This window comes from Pelobates fuscus, chromosome 13 (genome assembly GCF_036172605.1).
Source record: "Pelobates fuscus isolate aPelFus1 chromosome 13, aPelFus1.pri, whole genome shotgun sequence".
NCBI lineage: Eukaryota > Metazoa > Chordata > Amphibia > Anura > Pelobatidae > Pelobates > Pelobates fuscus.
Genome location: NC_086329.1, coordinates 13,138,008 through 13,157,631, shown reverse-complemented (window position 1 = coordinate 13,157,631; position 19,624 = coordinate 13,138,008). Strand labels below are relative to the sequence as shown.

Sequence of the window (19,624 nt, the reverse complement as noted above, 5' to 3'; positions counted from 1 at the left end):
ACTTGGTTTTGCAGCTTTCTGCAGTGTAGCCCTGCCCCCTTGGCAATGCCCCCCCGCTTTTCACAAAGTAACTTCCTTATTAGATGTATTCTGAGTACATACTCAGCCAACAGGAGATCAGTGTTAACCAAGCTGCTGTCATGACCATGTCCTAAAGCCAATCACTGTCTGCTTATTATCCACCTCCTTTTCACGTAGCATGGTTTTGCTAAAGGAGGTAAACTCACAGATACCTAGAATTCAGTATTGTGGCTAAGGAGGTGGAGTAATTCTAAACTAAAGATATTTAACCCCTTAAGGACCAAACTTCTGGAATAAAAGGGAATCATGACATGTCACCAGGGCCGGATTAACATAGGGGCTGATGGAGCTGCAGCTCCAGGCCCAGGCCCATGGAATAGGCCCATTGATTTAAAAAAAAAAAAAAAAAAAACTTTTTTTTTTTACATTTTTTTTTTCACACACACACACACACTACTCTTAAGGAATCCACCTTTCTTTTATTTTATTGGCACAGCCAGTATTTGAGGCTGCCTGGCTGGTGCCAATATTGCAGTGATACTGGCAATACAAATGCTGGTATTTTTCTCAGTATAAACAAGAGATTACTCTGCAATACTAGCACTGGCCAATAGGGGTCGCTGTATGTGGAGACAGGCAGGGATAGGAAGTTCCAGCATATCCCTCCCTGCCTATCTATACTCACTGATCTGCAGGGGTGCAGCTACAGAGAGTCCAGACAGCAACACCCACCCTGCAGAGACAGCCTACAGCTCAGCGAAGTAAGGAATGGGGGAAAAGGCTGCAAGGAGACATACACTGAGGCACTAAGGGACACTGGGAGACATTATGGCAGACACTAAGGGACATTGGGAGACATTATGACACAGTGTCCCTAGTCTCCAAGTGAACCCTAGTCTCCCAGTGCCCCCAGTCTGCCAGTGTCTCACTGTCTCCATGTCTCCTAGTGCCTCCATGTCTCCCAGTGCCTCAAGTGTCTCAATGTCTCCAAGCTAGTGTCCCTGGTGTCTCAGTGCGCCCTAGTCTCCCAGTGCCCCCAGTCTGCCAGTGTCTCACTGTCTGTCAGGATCGGGACAGGGATCCAACACGCAGAGTACAAAGAGTGGAAAGGTACGTATACCGGGCCTTAGAATGGCCGGACTAACGTACCGAGAGTAATAGAGAATAGTCAGAGACAAGCCGAGGTCGAGGGAACGGGAAGACAGATAAGCGAGAGACAAGCCGGGTCAAGGGAGAACAGAGAAGCAGGGAAGTACAACAAGCCGAGTCAAAACCAAATAGAGCAAACTAGAATACCAGAGCACTGAGTGACTAGACAAGCTAGAACCACGACAGGGCAATGAGCTGAAGAGAGAAGTAAGCTTAAATACCCTGGCTCTGGATGGTAATCACGCCTCTGACAAGTGCCGATTGGATATCGGACACTTGAGTGACAGGTCGCTCGTGATAGCGTCATGACGTCACGTATTGAGCGTCCTGCTAGAAAAGGATGTGGATTCCTCGCGGCCGGTGTTTAAGTGGCTGGATGGACCGCGAGGAACGGAGGAAACAGCTCGCCTGGTCGGATAAACCACCAAGTCTCTACCTCCCTTAGAGGTAGAGACCTCAGGTACCCTGACAGTACCCCCCCTCTCAGATACGCCCACCGGGCGGAAGGAACCGGGGCGAGATGGGAAGCGGAGGTGAAATGCTCTGCGAAGGCGAGAAGCATGAACGTCCTCCTGAGGTACCCAACTCCTCTCCTCAGGACCATATCCCCTCCAGTTGACCAGATATTGCAATTTTCCCCTTGAAATTCTGGAATCAACGATGGAGCTTACCTCGTACTCCTCCCGACCCTCCACCTGAACAGGACGAGGCGAGGAGACCTTAGAGGAGAATTTGTTGCAAATAAGAGGTTTCAACAAGGAGACATGAAAAGAGTTAGGAATGCGTAAGGCAGGTGGCAGAGCAAGGCGATACGCAACCGGATTGATACGAGTGAGAACCCTGTAAGGGCCTATGTAGCGAGGAGCAAATTTCATAGATGGAACTTTTAGTCGAATATTCTTAGTACTTAGCCATACCCTATCCCCAGGAACAAAAACAGGAACCGCTCTTCTATGCTTGTCAGCGTGTTTCTTGAACAACGAGGAACTATGTAACAGAATTTGCCGAGTCTGATCCCATAATTTCTTCAGGTTGGCGACATGATCATCAACCGACGGTATCCCCTGAGAAGAGGAAACCGAAGGAAAAATCGAGGGATGAAAGCCATAGTTCATGAAGAAAGGGCTAGAGCGAGTTGAATCGCAAACAAGGTTATTGTGTGCGAACTCCGCCCAAGGAATCAGACCGACCCAATCGTCCTGGTGTTCGGAAACAAAGCAACGCAGATACTGTTCGATCTTTTGATTGGTACGTTCAGCAGCTCCGTTAGACTGAGGGTGATAGGCCGAGGAGAAGTTCAATTTGATGCCCATTTGAGAACAAAAGGATCTCCAGAAACGTGAGACAAATTGAGAGCCTCTATCAGAAACAATCTCCGAAGGAATCCCATGTAGGCGAAAAACCTCTCTTGCAAAAATCTCCGCCAATTCAGGAGAAGTCGGAAGTTTAGGTAATGGCACGAAATGGGCCATCTTAGTAAATCTATCCACTACCGTGAGAATAACAGTCTGTCTCTTGGAAGCAGGCAAATCAACGATAAAGTCTATGGACAAACAGGACCAAGGTTTCTCAGGAATGTCCAAGGGGTGTAACAGGCCACATGGAGATGCATGAGGTAGTTTAGTCTTGGCACAAGTTTCACAAGCTGCGACGAACTCCTCAATATCTTTTCGAAGTGAAGGCCACCAGAAATCCTTGGATATCAAAGAGTATGTCTTGCGAATACCAGGATGACCAGCTATTTTACTTTCGTGAAAACACTGTAAGAGCTCCAGTTGAAGTTCAGGAGGAACAAAGTTTCTTCCCTCAGGAGTGTTTCCGGGAGCTAGATGTTGTGACTTCAAGATCTGGTCAAGTAGCGGAGAATGAATTTTGAGACTGGTATTAGCAATAATATTGCATTTGGGTACAATGGAGGACATAAGTGGTTCAACTGAAGCAGAGGGCTCATATTGGCGAGATAGCGCATCGGCTTTAGAATTATTTGACCCAGGTCTGTAAGTCAGAACGTAATTGAAATGGGTAAGAAACAACGACCAACGAGCCTGCCTGGAGGACAACCGCTTAGCCTCTCCGATATAAGACAAATTTTTGTGGTCAGTTAGAATGGTAACAGGATGTAATGTACCTTCCAATAAATGTCTCCACTCTTTCAAAGCCTTGATAACCGCTAGTAATTCTCTGTCACCAATGTCATATCTGCTTTCAGTACCGGTCAATTTTTTAGAGAAAAATCCACATGGATGTAATGGTTTATCAACCCCCAACCTTTGAGATAGGACAGCACCTAAACCAGTCTCTGATGCGTCTACCTCAAGTAGAAAAGGCAGAGAAGTGTCGGGGTGAACTAAAATTGGAGCGGAAGCGAAAAGCTCCTTGAGAGTTTTAAACGCAAGGAGAGCTTCAGTAGTCCAATTCTTAGTATCAGCCCCCTGTTTGGTCATATTAGTGATAGGTGCGATAATGGAAGAATAGCCCTTAATAAAGCGCCTGTAATAATTAGAAAAACCAATAAATCTCTGTATGGCTTTAAGACCTTTGGGTAAAGGCCACTCTAGAATGGATTGGAGCTTATCCGGATCCATCTTAAATCCCTCCCCAGAGATCACATAGCCGAGAAAGGTTACCTGGGTTTGATCAAAGCTACATTTCTCCAACTTGCAGTACAAGCCATGCTGGAGAAGCTTGTGCAAAATCCTCCTGACTTGCTTGTGATGAGTCTCAATCTCACTAGAATGAATGAGTATATCATCTAGGTATACAATGACGCAATCTTGCTGAAATTCCCTAAGAACCTCATTTATCAGATCCTGGAATACAGCTGGCGCATTGCATAACCCAAAAGGCATAACAGTATATTCATAGTGACCATATCGAGTATTGAATGCCGTCATCCACTCATGTCCCTGCTGGATTCTCACCAAGTTATATGCCCCTCTGAGGTCTAACTTGGTGAAAATTGTAGAGCCCTTCAAACGATCGAAGAGTTCGGTGATCAAGGGAATCGGGTAGGCATTTTTAATGGTTATCTTATTCAAGCCTCGATAATCAATACAAGGTCTCAAAGAACCATCTTTCTTTTTAACAAAAAAAAATCCAGCCCCGGCAGGGGAGGAGGACCTCCTGATGAATCCCTTGTCTAAATTCTCGTGAATATACTCCTCTAGAACTGAGTTCTCTTTAGTAGATAATGGATATACATGACCTCTGGGAGGCATGGTACCAGGGAGTAGGTTAATTTTGCAATCAAAGGACCTGTGTGGGGGTAAGGTATCGGCTTTCTTTTTGTCAAATACTGCCTTTAAATCTAGATACTGAGGCGGAATTTGTGTCTCTGTAGGATTGTCAGAGGTAGTCGATGTATTAGTTAATCCGAGAGGTAAGACCTTCCGCAAGCATTTCTCTTGACAATTCTCTCCCCACGAAACTATCTCCCCTGACTCCCAATTAATAATAGGGTTGTGTCTCCTCAACCAGGAGTACCCCAGGACTATGGGAATAGACGGAGAAGAAATGAGCATTAAGGATATATCCTCTTTATGTAGGATGCCAACAGTTAAGTTAATCGGTATGGTCTCATGGAAAATAACAGGCTCAAGTAACGGTCTACCATCGATGGCCTCAACAGCCAGTGGTGTCTCTTTTAACTGGGATGGGATGGCATGCTTGGCAACAAAACCCTGATCTATAAAGCTCTCAGCAGCTCCAGAATCGATTAGTGCCATAGTCTTTACTACTCCCTTCTCCCACCTCAAAGAAACGGGTAACAGAAGCCTGAACTCTTTGTAATTGTGAATAGAGGACAAAGTAGAAACACCCAAGGCCTGTCCTCTAGAGAAACTTAGGTGCGAGCGTTTCCCGAACGATTAGGACAATTTAGGCGTAAATGTCCTCTGACTCCACAATACATACATAAACCCTCCCTTCTTCTGTACTGTCTCTCTCTCTCTGTGAGATGAGTACTGCCTATCTGCATAGGTTCAGAAATACGTAAGTCCTCGAACTCAGAATTTTGAAAGGTAGGCGCTAGTTTAAAGGAGGGTCTACGGGTCCTATCTCGAGTGTTCTGCCTCTCTCTTATGCGTTCATCAATACGAGATATAAAAGAAATTAAATCCTCCAAATTCTCAGGGAGTTCTCTAGTAGCGACCTCGTCAAGAATTACATCTGATAACCCATTCAGAAACACATCTATATAAGCCTGTTCGTTCCACTTAACTTCTGCCGCCAAGGACCTGAACTCTAGTGCATAGTCCACAAGTGTTCGATTGTCCTGTCTAAGGCGCAACAGTAATCTAGCTGCATTGACCTTTCTACCAGGAGGATCAAAAGTTCTTCTAAACGCAGCTACAAAGGCATTATAATTATAGACTAGTGGATTATCATTCTCCCATAAAGGATTGGCCCATCTCAGAGCTTTCTCAATGAGTAAAGTAATAACAAATCCAACCTTCGCTCTATCTGTAGGATAAGAGCGGGGTTGTAATTCGAAATGAATGCTAATCTGGTTCAGAAAACCACGGCACTTCTCCGGTGACCCGCCATAACGTACTGGTGGGGTAATACGGGAAGAAGCACCTACAGTGGCTACTTCTAGACCTGAGACTGTAGGAGAAATAGAAGGAGTACGTGTCTCCTCAGGTGGGTTACTAGCACGAGACAAAAGTGCCTGTAGTGCTAGAGCCATCTGATCCATCCTATGCTCCATGGCGTCAAACCTGGGATCAGAAGAACCAAGCTGACTGTTTGTACCTGCAGGATCCATTGGCCCTGTCGTAATGTCAGGATCGGGACAGGGATCCAACACGCAGAGTACAAAGAGTGGAAAGGTACGTATACCGGGCCTTAGAATGGCCGGACTAACGTACCGAGAGTAATAGAGAATAGTCAGAGACAAGCCGAGGTCGAGGGAACGGGAAGACAGATAAGCGAGAGACAAGCCGGGTCAAGGGAGAACAGAGAAGCAGGGAAGTACAACAAGCCGAGTCAAAACCAAATAGAGCAAACTAGAATACCAGAGCACTGAGTGACTAGACAAGCTAGAACCACGACAGGGCAATGAGCTGAAGAGAGAAGTAAGCTTAAATACCCTGGCTCTGGATGGTAATCACGCCTCTGACAAGTGCCGATTGGATATCGGACACTTGAGTGACAGGTCGCTCGTGATAGCGTCATGACGTCACGTATTGAGCGTCCTGCTAGAAAAGGATGTGGATTCCTCGCGGCCGGTGTTTAAGTGGCTGGATGGACCGCGAGGAACGGAGGAAACAGCTCGCCTGGTCGGATAAACCACCAAGTCTCTACCTCCCTTAGAGGTAGAGACCTCAGGTACCCTGACACTGTCCTCATGTCTCCTAGTGCCTCCATGTCTCTCAGTGCCTCAAGTGTCACAATGTCCCCATGTCTCCAAGCTAGTGTCCCTAGTGTCTGTGGCCATGGTGTCTCAGTGTCCCCATGTCTCAATGTCCTCATGTCCCCCAGCCAGTGTCTCTAGTGTCTGTGTCCCTGGTGTCTGCGTCCCCATGTCTTCAAGTGTCCCCTATTTTCCCAGTGTCCCCATGTGTCCCAGCCAGAGTCCCCTAGTCTCCCAGTGTCACTGGTGTCTCCATGTCCCTAGGTCTCCCCGTGTCCCCAGGTCTCCCCATCTTCCTAGTGTCCTAGTGACATGGGGACCCTGGGATACATGGGGACACAGGGAGACATAGGGCATTGAGACACTGTGATACATAGGATCACCGGGAGACCTGGTGACATAACACTAGGGGACACTGGGAGACATGGGGCAATGAGACACTGATACATAGGAACACTGAGACCTGGAGTAATCAACACATGGGGGTACTGAGTCATGAGGGCAATGGGAGACATGGGGGGCACTGGGAGGAATCCATCTATATTTTTGGGTGATTTTACAGCATTTTCTCTTATGTCACTCCTTGTGATTTACATCATGTGATGTCACCCATACATATTTAATTATGCAAATTAGTAAGGCCGGTATGTTTTTTTTTCCAAGAAAGGTGGCAACCCTAACTACTTTTCACATACTCTTACTTAAGTATGGAAACTTAAGAGGGATGTATGGAAATAAAACTTGTGTGGACTGGCCGACAGTGAATATAGTTAAAGGGACACTATAGTCACCAGAACAACTGCAGCTTATTGAATTTGTTCTGGTGAGTAGAATAATTACTGTCAGGCTTTTTGCTGTAAACACTGTATTTTCAGAGAAAATGCAGTCTTTACATTACAGCCTAGTGATAACTTCACTGGCCACTCCTCAGATGGCTGTTAGAGATCCTTCCTGGGTCATGGCTGCCTAAAATGCATCCAAACATTCAGTGTCTCCTCCCTCTGCATGCAGACACTGAACTTTCCTCATATAGATTCATTAATTCAATTCATCTCTCTAAGGAGATGCTGATTGGCCAGGGCTGTGTTTGAATCATGCTGGCTCTGACCTGACTCTTTGTCAGTCTCAGCCAATCCTATGGGGAAGCACTGTGATTGGATCAGGCCACCACTTCTAATGATGTCAGCAGACTGCTTTTTTCTGAGGCAAACAGCATGCAGAGTTACAGCTTCAGGCTTGAATATAGTAAGATTTTGCTATATTTATGGAGGCATGATGGGCCCAGGGGGGCTAGATGGTGGTGTTAACACTAGGGTCATGAATTCATGTTTGTGTTCCTGACCCTATAGTGATCCTTTAAGGTAATGCTGACTTTGGTCTCTCTAACACTATGGCATGTTCCCTTTCTTCTACACTCACTACATACAGCTTTTCTCTGTCCCAGACTATATACCAGGAGCTTCTGCCTGCTAGTAAGAAGGTAAGGAGACAAGTGGACCAGCGAGTGCTAGGGGACAGTCCTTAGAAAGCGTTGAGCGAGCGCATCATTAGATGCATTTATGCCAAGCTCAGGGTGCTGTCTGCATAGTATGCCCTCAGTTGGCCAGCTGCATGATTGGCAGGCAGCCTGACATGCATTCATGCCAGGTTGGCCTTCTAATTCTTTGTGCAGACATGTCCTCTTTTTGGGCATGTTCGCCCCTTTTGGCAGGTTACGTGATTTGTGTCAGTGGCACACCCTTTTACCATGCCCATTGACTTCCTGCTTGACTGGACACTGCTGTTAGGGGTTATGGATTTACTTGAAAGATGAAAACATAAATTAGTGAGAGATTAGCCTAGGGTATGTGTTTTCTTATAGCTGCCTTTTTCTTTCTCTCCAGCACCATCTCCATCAGATACGTGACGCTTGGGAGTGTTTTACTGTTTTTGGTCGATATGATTCTGTAATTGGGCCCGTCATAATTGTCAGCACCAGGCCCACTGGGCTCTTAATCTGGCCCTGCATGTCACACATGGCATGTGTCCATAAGGGGTTAAGGAGGGAGAAAAAAACAAACCACCAGAAATAGGAGGCAAACCCCCTATCAAATGCATTTAAGTTGTGTTGGCCCCAGAGTGGTCCATTACGTTTTGACACATATGTGACATGGATTAAAAGAATGCAAGATGAAGTGTAACAAAGTGTTGGAAAGAGAGAGATACAGGTATTAAAATATAGGCAAATGGAAATAACAGGTGATGAGGCCCCAACACAAGTAAATTTAGAAGATGCATGTATATTTCGACAAGAGGTGTAGAGCAATATAGATCGCTGGATGGGCACTTTGTATGTAACTACCAAAATATACTAAACATGTAAGGTAGCTGCATAGATAAAAAGAAAAATTAAGGAGGAAAAAATAAGTTAGAGCAAACCACGTAATCCAAGACTGACATCAACTTGTGTGTTGAACCGGATATGCTTCGCTAAGAAACTAAGGGCAATCCGTAAGAATGAAGTAGCCCATGAGAAGAGGACAAGCGAAGGTCACTGGCTGAACACAGTGACCAAGATGATATGCAGTTTGGGGCACAGATGTTGAGAAATTTGTGGAGGAGGTTCAGAATTTAAATGCAATTCTAGAAGGACACAGGAAGCCAGTGTAAGGACTTGAAAAAGTCTAAGATGCATGAGGAGCAGAGAGTAGAGAAAATATGCATGACCGCAACATTTGTTATACATTGTAATCGGTAAAAACAACAAGCCGATCTACTCGATTCTTCAAGCCTCATTCAAAGTTCTACCAGTCTTTGTATACAACATGCACCATGTCAACGCAACAGCCAAATTATTCTGTTACAAAACCTGAGGATACCAGTTAGGTCTTCGTGTTCACAGAAGAGAATGTGATGGATAGAAATGGATAGTCCAGTTTCACTGTGGTTTTACTGAAACGCAATGTCCATTCTTACCAAGTCTTTTCAGCAAACTTTAGTCACTTAATAAAAATCGATTTCTGAATTACCAGTTTTCCCATTCATCACTGTAAAGAATGTCACCAACCTCATACTGTGAAATGAACTCGTCTGGGGTGAGTCTTTGTCCGAGGAGACCTGTCGCTGCTGTGATGTATGTTTCCAGCCTGCTCTTTGAACGCTCAAAGTTGGTTTTTATATCAACCTCTGATAAATGTTCCTCAGCAGCAAGGGGGAAACTGCCCAAATTATTCAAAGCCTGCCAAAGAAAAAAATCCACACATTTAACAATCACCATAACATCATAACGTCCATAGAAAACTTACAGACTAGATTTTAAGGGACACTATAGAAAACATATTAGCTATTTATAATTGACTCCGTAAAATATGCAACATCTCCGGATACTAACTAAATTGCAGGATGCTGTAGCAATATTCATATAAATATTAATAAATTACATGAAATGTAATTGCAGGCGGCAGCCATTTTGCATTGATAACAGACTACAGCTGAATAAATATGTGATTAAATAAAAGAAAAATTGTTATGTGTGGATGGGAAAGAAGGCATGAATGGATTTGTCAACATTCCGAAAATAAACTGTATATTATTCATTGTAATGCCAGTACTTATCAGTTGTGTGTACAGGATCTGTGGAATTCCAGCTTAAACATTAATCTAAGTCTGTTATAGCCACCAGGGGGCTTCCCATTGGAGAGTGCAGGAAAGACAAGATATTTTTTACTTCTATGTATATCTTCTATAGGATTATACTTTAAAAAGGAACCTGCTAATGTTATTATGACTTTACAGTGTTCCAACACAAATTTAGACTATTGTGCCTGAACTTTTAAAATTAAGTACAAAATAAATAAATAAAAGTAGTTATGCTCAAATTTAATTGAAATAATGCTTCTCAATGAGGAAAATTCAAAGTCAAATAATATGAAGCCAGTGGAGGCTTATCAATCAATGTTAACCTTGATGTTTATGAGATTCAGGGACACCATCTAGGCACCAAGACCACTCCATTCAGTATTGGTGTTGGTGCTTAGAGTGTCCCTTCTATCATGTAGTCACAGTATTTGAAAACACGTAAAAGCCTATTCGGTTACTGATGGGTGTTGATGATCCCCTTTGATAACTAGCCTAAGAATTTGATTCCTTGAGGGACATTTTAATTTTCATATTAAATACAAATATACAAATATATATATATATATATATATATATATATAGGAGCATGTGCTTCAATTAGAATGTTTGGCCTATCAGCAATATTTGGTAGGCTTCGCTCTTTATCTTTTTTTTTTTTTTTTATCTATACATGTGGATGTACATAGCAAACACAAGGCTGTTAAAAAAAAAAAAAAGTACAAGGGAGGCTTCTGACTCATAATTTTACTATTTACTTTTGGCAACTCATTCCAACAGACAGAACGGCAAACAATGGGCATTCAGTGTACACGCCAGCCACACATGATAATGTTGGAAGGAGAAGACAAACTTGGTGCCAAGACCAGGAATCATCAGCCAAATAAGTGAGAACGGGACATGTCTGAAAGATATTACCGCAGTTCACAGAACTTAACCAAATTAAATTGTGTCCCATTAAATTGATAAAATCCAAAGAGAGGCCATTACTCATGACACGGAACATTAAAAGATTGGTGCTTGCAGATATATCTTAGCCTCTAACTGGTAATATCTCACTTGGTCTTCTTCAGAAGAGTCTACTGGTGCTTTGCCATCAGTTACAGTCTCCTTTTGCGCTTTATAAATTTTAACCTAAAAAGGAGAAATAAAAAAAATAATAATAAGAGAGTCATAAATATATTAAGGGTGCTTCTCCAGCAATTATACATTTTAAAGGTCAATATAGGCATCCATAGCAATCACAGCCTGCCCCCAGTCCCGCTTCTTACGGATATTTAAAAAAACAAAATTCCTACTTTTACATCAGTGACATCGATTCTGCCTGAATTCCAGTGGAATGCCTTGTCCATGAGTGTCAGATGATGTTCTCAATGAATTAATTTCACCCAATAGGGACAAAATTGATACACTGATCATTAGAATCACTGACAGGTGGAGTGAATAACATTAATTATATCGCTACAATGGCACCTGTCAAGGGGTGTGATATATTAGGCAGCAAGTGAACAGTCAGTTCTTGAATTTTATGTGTTGGAGCAGGGAAGATGGGCAAGCAAAAATATTGGAGTGACTTTGACAATGGCCATAAAGTGATGGCTAGACAACTGGGTCAGAGCATCTCGAAAATGGCAAGTCTTGTGGGATGGTTAGAATGTACCAAAAGTTGTGCAAGGAAGGATAACGGGTGAGCCAGCATCAAGGTCATGATGAACATCCAAGGCTCCCCAATGCACAAGGGTAGCAAAGGCTAGTCAATCTAGTTTGAATACGCAGAAGCGCTACTGTAACTGAAATTGCTGACAAACTAAAAGCTGGCCATGATAGAAAGGTGTCAGAATACACAGTGCAGTGCATCGCAGCTTGCTGCGTATGGAGCTGTGTAGCTACAGACCGGTCAGAGTGTTAATTAAATTCATGGGGACATGAGTCAGAACTTGACCATGGAGCAATGAAAGGAGGTTGCCTGGTCTGATGAGTCACGTTTTAATTTATATCAGTTAAATGGCCAGATCCGTGTGTGTGTTTACCTGGGTAAGAGATGGTAACAGGATGAACAATGGGAATAAGGCAGGCCAGTAAAGCCAGTATTATGCGATTTGCAATGTTCTGGTGGGAAACCTTGGGTCCTGGCATTTATGTGGATGTTAAATTAACATGTACCAACTACCTAAAGATTGTTGCAGACCACGTACACCCCTTCATGGCAATGATGTTCACAGATGGCAGCGGCCTCATTCAGCAAGATAATGGACCCTGCCACACTGCAAAAAAATTGTTCAAATTTGCCTCAAAATTCCTCAGATCTCAATTCGATTGAGTGTATGTGGGATGTGCAGAAAAAACAAATACGATCCATGGAGGTCCCACCTCGCAACTAATGTCACGGTGCCAGACGACACAGGACACGTTCAGAGTTCTTGTGGAGTCCAGGCCTCGACGTATCAGAGGAGGATTTAATGTTGTGGCTGATCATTGTATAGATAATGCAGAATGGTAAGTTCCGCTTTACGTATCTCAGAAACGGTGACTAGGCAGGAGGTACATGCCAAGTCCGGTAAATGATGATTCAGTTGGAAATGGTTTACAATGTGATATTGCTATAACCACAGCAGTGAGTTGTAATGGTTATAAAACCTATACTGTCATTTCATGTAAAAAAAAAAAAAAAATCACTTAATTTAGTTTTGTGCAATAATCTATTTAACAGAACCTTTAAGTTACATATTTCAAAGGTCCTGGTGACACCATTCAAAGAAAAGAGAAAATAAATAAATAAATAAAAGGCTTATTCATCAAATTCTCACTTTTACCAAAAAGCGAAAGTCAGGAGAATTTGTAAAGTTCTGATAGAACTAATCTGTAAAAAAAAATTCTCCGTCCACATTATCATCACAATTAAACCCTTCGATTACATTGTGATCATAATGACTCTAAATCGGTTGTGAGAAGATACTGCTGAAGATTTCCACCCAAACAAAAAACTGGATATATATTTGTCCTTAACATTCTTTTTCAGTTTTAATAAAATATATTTAGAAATCAAATTGCATCAAACGGATTACGGATTGCAAATAGATTCTCAGAAAACGTACATATTTGGCCCACCGACTGTTCACGGATTTCAGTTTGCTGGATAGTTTCGATGCCATCTTTTCCGTAGTTTTCTCCATCAAGAAGTTCCCATCTTTGTTTAGCGAAGCAAGTACAGACTCCCATTTGGACATGATCTCCTTGGGAACCTACATGTTTAGACCAAAATATGACTCACTCCATGATAGAAAGGTTTGCTGCTGACTCACAATAGACCCCTGTTTAAACAGATCCCACACGTGCTGGATAGTCTAACCACCAGTCTACACTTTCAGAGATATAGATTTTTTTGTATTTATTTTTTTATAGATACTGTACAATAAACCAGATCTTCCATGTTTGATATGTTGTAGTATTGTTAACCTATGAACAACTAGACAGATAAATTAATGTCCAAATTTCCCTGCATCTTATTTGTAACTGCTTACATTGTTAGAAATGTAAAGTGAATTTAAAATTTAAGGGCAAAGTAGGTTTACCAGGATCATAGAAAACAAAACAAAATTTTTTTTTGAAAAAAAACAAGACGTATTATCGAAAATTACATTTTCTAAAAACTTATTTTGCAGTATAACTGAAAAAAACAAAAAAACAAAACAAGCAATAATAAAAAGTGAAAATATGTATAAAAAAAAAAAAAAAAAAAAAAGATTAAAATATTGATTACTTTAGCCAGGGGAATTCTCTGCTGTTCATCCAACCAGAATGTAATTAGCGTGATATTGTTTTCAAAGTGGGTCCAAGACGCCTGAACGTTTTCCATGTTGGATTTTGCTTGCTGAGCCAATATTTGGAATCCTTTATATTTGAGTTCAATGGTTTCATATTCTGCAAATACTTCAGAATCCCTTGCTGTATTGTTAAAATAAAAACACACAGTTACCTTAAAATAGGTGATATTTTACAGATTAATTGTGTAATATGAACTTTATTAATTTATAAATCATTAAATGGTTGGTCCAAGCATTATAACCACTTCAGCCCACTGTAGTGGTTATGATACCAGAAGTGTTCCGATGCTTTATGGTGGTCCCATGATGCACTGCCACGGAAGCAGCAGCTGACGATTCAATTAATGCAATTCTGTGCAATGAATGTTATACATAATGGACATTAACCAGAGTGGCACTCTTGTTCTGGGCTGGCTGATGACACCCCAATGACACGGCCGGAAGTGGAGCTACACCTCCGGTAGCAGAGGAACTAAACTCTGTACGTGTAGCATTTCATAGCAAAATGCTGCACATACAGACTCCAGGAACCATGACCACTTCAAATAACTGAGTTAGTCATGGTGCATGGAGTATCCCTTTAATAATATAAAGTCATACAGTATATAAAAAAAAGTTTGTGTTTTTTTCATTTTTTTGTTTCTCATATGTATCAAAAGAGACTTATCTTGTTTTGTGTAATTAACTTTTTAAGTATTGATGCAATGAAAAAAAGCACGTATTTGTTCTAAAAAGTAAAAAATTGAAAAGGTCACATATATTATATGGTCAGATCATGCTTTAGGATCCCATACTGCATGGATAGTGACATCATCCATGTAACAGGCAATAAAACACAGATTCATTGAGCCTTGGGGCCATAACGTCCAAACAAGAGTGATATAATGTCCCGGTCTGAACATTTTACAAAACCTCATTTAGACATCAACAGATCTACTGGCCAGTACTTACAATATTCATCCGACGCAGCCAACTGATCTCGGAGTTCCCTGAATTTCTTGAAAGCAGTCTCTAGACGGAACATGAACTCATTCTTTTCCATAAAATCCTATATTTAAAAAGAAGATACGTTTTTTAGTGAAAGTCTTGCCTTGAGGCATAAGGGAGATACACGCATTGTTATTTATGTTTCTCGACAGGCAGATCCCATAATGCCAGGTGCCTGAGGTCACACACGGTTTTAAAAACTCATTAACAGGGCCTTAATGGGTGCGGTCACTTCTCAGGATTTTTAACATTATGTTTACATATCCCTACATTTAACAAATATGTATCTCTGAAGGTTACAAATAAAATTAAATGTAAGTGTAGAAATCCACAGTTCTTTATCCTGCTACTGGGCGCCTCCATCTTTGCTCCCGGTCAATCAATGTTATAAGCTCCGCCCATTACACCTGGCAATCAGCATAAAGAGAGCATATAGAGAAGAGGACTAATGATACAAAGTATCTGTTTCACTTCCTCATTTGCAACGTGTGCCTTGGCTGTGCCTGGTTTGAACAGGATTTTGGTATCATTTGTTAAATCTCGAATATAAATCGATAAGAAAAACAAATCTCATAAACCGTTCAGACAATGTATATGCGGGTAAGTAAATCCGTGGATAATTTGTAGCATTCTAGGCGGATACAGAAACACGTATGCAATTTGACGGCAGGTGTTTTCTTGTAAAGATAAGGTTGGGCGTAAACTGGTGATAAAATCCTTTATTGTCAATATTTGAACCTAATGATATGCAATCACACACCAAACAGACTAGTAGGGCTATTCAATAAAACAGGAACTGCAGGGGATGGGGAAAAAAAGAACAAGCAAATATGGTCAGTTTGAATATTAGAAAAAAAGGAATCCCCATTGCAAAGAAAATTACTAATACATTCTAAATCCTAAGAGATACCAGCATTTTCCCCCATTGCATACATGTTGCAATCAAGTTCATTTTAGGGTCATTTTACTATACAGAACACATCTATGTCTAATCTCAAGTTTGGATATAGGCAATTTATTTGGACAATCTCCTAAAGGAAAAACCAATCGTGTTTGTGCAACGTATACCATTGTGATCTTGTAATAATAATAGCAAAAAAATAGAGGGTTTGTATGTAGTATCGAATTTAAAACGAATCAGGTTCCTGAACACATGTGTAAAAAATTACAAACGCATAAAGAATGTAAAGAGGGACAACGTGTAACATCCAAATATAGTTGCAGCTGACACTTTGTATTTAAATATTCGGGATGTTGTTTGAAACATTACTAACAGATATTGGCTAAATGTACATGGACGATGCACAAAGCCTTTTTGTTTCAATTCTGATTTGTAGTTTTATCCACGTTGCCGAAGATGATTGATGGGGAAAATATATGATTGACGGCCGGGGAATGTTGATTTTTATTAAGAGATCATGTGACAAACAAACAAAAAAAAAAATAAGATTTATATTTGTATTTTATATATTTAATTAATCTAGAATATATAAATATTGAGCTTTTTTTTCTGTTCCTTCTCTTTTTCCCTTCTATTGATTACTTTTTCTTCTGGATCCTGGATCTACAAAGTGCATTAAAAATATAGGGTTCTTTCTCAGTTTGGTTTAAACGAGACTAACCGTTACAATAAGTCTATCCCAAATCTTGGAGTATATAATAGAATATATAACAGTTTGTTCTGTAGAAGGTATCAGTTGGTGTTCTAACCAACTGCCCTATCTCCCTTGATTATTAGGAGCCTCTACACTGCTACACTCACGTTCCAGTCTGCAAGAAGAGCTTCCACGGACTCCTGAGTCTTGTACTTTGCTGTCCACATTTTCAGTCGGGGTTTAGCATCTTCAAGCAATGCCAGGACATAATGTCCTGAACAGCGGTAATCAATTAAAGAATTAAAATTCGTCATTGTGATCTTCAGGGCCCTAAAATAAGTAAACAAATAATCAATCACTGTTCATATCTGTAACAAAATATATACAATGAGTAAATATGTTTCAGTATACCTTGCTTTCATCTCCTCCATTTTATCGCTTGGGACTAGGATCTCGCCATTCACATCCAATGTCTTGAAAGATTTGATTGTTTCCAAATAGTCACTTGCACTGGACACCAGATCCTGTAACAAACATGGTGTGAGATTATGAGAACGCAGGCCTGGATGTAATTATCAAGGTACAATGTTAGATTGGGGCAAGGCCATGTTCAGCTCGCCAGCTGCTGTGAAACAGATAGCAATGTTTAAAATCTTCCATGACTTCATCTGCATTGAAAATCGCAAATTCCCATCTCTGTGTAATCAATAACGGTTTGCAATCTGTACGGCATTGGTTGGCTAAAAGTGCTAAGAGTGAGCTAGACATTAGTTGCTTAGCATGTCCTGTAAAGGGGTTACACCAAGCACCTTAACCACTTCAGTGATTTGAAGTGGTGATGGTGCCCGGAGTCCATACGTACAGTGTTTATGCCATGAAATGCTCCACATCCAAGAATGTTAACCCCTTAGCTGCCAACGGTGTAACTCTACCTCTGAGAGTGTCATTAGCCAGTGCAGAACACAGTTTTGGGCTGGCCAATATCATTCCTGTGCAAAATTGGGGTCTGATGCCAACAAGAACTGCATGATGGCGCCAGACAGCCAGTAGGAACATGCCCCCCCTCGCCTGTGACAGCGCTGACTTGCACTCAGTCTGCCCTCCCGGACCTCCCTCTCCTCACGTCGAAGATGAATAAAGTTAGCAGAGGAAGATCAGACTTTTTGGGGGCGGTTTGTACAGAAAATCTTGCTACAGCCAAAGCTACTGTTTTCAGATGTAAACTAGGTTTTTTGGAAAAGTGAAAAGACCTTTTGACCGTTTAACTTGTTATTACAGAGCACATAGAGTTTAACCAAAGATTATAACATTTGGTCAATAATCGTGAAATATGGGGATTTAGAATATTTTTTGCAGTAAATCAACAAATATTTGCAGCGATATTCTGAATATTACAAGAAACAGTGTATTCCTAAATTACATCGTACCTTAAAGGAAGCAGACACATTTTCAAGTAGAGAGACTGTATTGTAGGGAGTGTCGCATTCGGGTAAATTCTGTGACATCAGACATTCGACATCTGTAAGCCAAGTCTCGATAGCGTCCAAAGGAGGAGGTAAACTGCGATCAAGGTCCCTCTTCCAATCTGCAATCTGGTAAGAATTTTAATAATAACGGGTCAAACTTCAAAGCCCAAATTAGAACCACAATGATTAAATTTACTGGCAAACAATATGTTTCCTAGGCCAGAAAGATGTTCCAATGGTTAGTTTAATTTTTAATTAAGATTTGATAACAAGTGTAGGGAAGGTTTTCAAATATTTGTCATTGTTCAATAGCCATGTAACATTCTGCAGATGTTTCTATGTATTTTTTTGTTTAGTAATATTAGGATATTTTTGGGAATGCTTGTAACTATATGTAAAGGTATGGTCATTAAAGGGACACTCTCGTCAACAAACACAAATACAGATCACAGTAGTGGTTATGGTGCTGTGTGTTTATGGGCGTTGTAGGTATTTATCAAACCATATTAAAATAAACAAAACAAAAAAATTAATTAGATTAAACTGATGGTAATGTCCTCTAAACGAAGCTTGGAAAGATTACAGTTGCAAACCGAACAGCAAATATACAGATATCAGAACTTTTCATAACCATGCGGTCTTCTAAGGGAAACATAACACACAGTGTGTATGGCTCTTATTAAATGTACGTTTCATTGGGGGCGGGGCCTGACAGCCAACCGAGCAAGACGCACATGGCTGGAGCTCCTCAGCGTAGGCCTAAAAAAGCACTGTTTATCCGGCTAAATCCTACAGCATCTGGCAGAATGAACCCTAATACTCCTGTAGAACACTAAGCTGACGTTCTGGTTCGAATCTCTGGGTCCAGGCTGTCGTGGACTGCGCCGGACTAAATTGGGGTCTGCACGGGAGTACCAGGCAGAGGAGGCGGCCGATCCTCTGTCGGAGCCATTCTGTGTCTTAATTGAGCCTGCTTCCCCCCCCTCTGGACCGGCAGGGGTTATCCCGGTCCCCACTACCGTGCCAAGAGGACTGATCACTCAATCCATTACTACACGGCACATACCTGCAGCTACAGGCCTACTCTCCAACATGGCCTCTGCCACACTATACACCCCAAAGCCTATACGCCCCAAAGCCTGCACACCCGTGCCTGACTAATCGAGTTGACCTCCTCCTGCTGAAATTCGACAGCATCTGTGCCCGATTCTGGGAGAAAATCAACGCCCGAGCGGCAACTCCCTCGCCTGGAGGTCCGTGCAACCGGGAGGCCTCTCCAAGGCCTACCCCGCGGGCAACTCCAGCAGTGAAGCGGAGCTACAAAAGGCCAAAGCCAACAGGGCTCTGTGGTGGGCCTACCTTGCGGCTCCGCCGACGCGCATCCACGCGGCAACCCATTAAAGGCAACCCATATGGGAGCAGACCGCGCCGCCAGAGAGAGTCGGCTTGGAAAAGCCTGCAGCAGGGGGAAAGGAACTCCGGAGACTCCGTGTCTGCGGTCGGTAAGGGTGCACAGCAGCTGTCCCCCACCACAGCCCAGCAGAACGCTGCACACAGGTGTCGCTGCAGCTCCGTCTACAGGCATCGGATGAGTACATCTCAGCACAGAGCAAC

At 42.0% G+C, this 19,624-nt stretch overlaps 1 protein-coding gene across 1 annotated transcript in view; it reads right to left on the bottom strand.

The window, feature by feature from the left end:
- SYNE2 (spectrin repeat containing nuclear envelope protein 2) overlaps nt 1–19,624 on the bottom strand; it is a 257,761-nt gene that overhangs the window by 189,818 nt on the left and 48,319 nt on the right. The window contains exons 12-19 of the mRNA XM_063440109.1: nt 17,972–18,136; nt 16,956–17,068; nt 16,712–16,874; nt 14,914–15,010; nt 13,899–14,083; nt 13,234–13,380; nt 11,198–11,272; nt 9,570–9,740 (exon numbers count right to left, since the gene is read on the bottom strand). Coding sequence (XP_063296179.1) covers nt 9,570–9,740; nt 11,198–11,272; nt 13,234–13,380; nt 13,899–14,083; nt 14,914–15,010; nt 16,712–16,874; nt 16,956–17,068; nt 17,972–18,136 — 1,116 coding nt within the window. The remainder of the gene's footprint in view (nt 1–9,569; nt 9,741–11,197; nt 11,273–13,233; nt 13,381–13,898; nt 14,084–14,913; nt 15,011–16,711; nt 16,875–16,955; nt 17,069–17,971; nt 18,137–19,624) is intronic.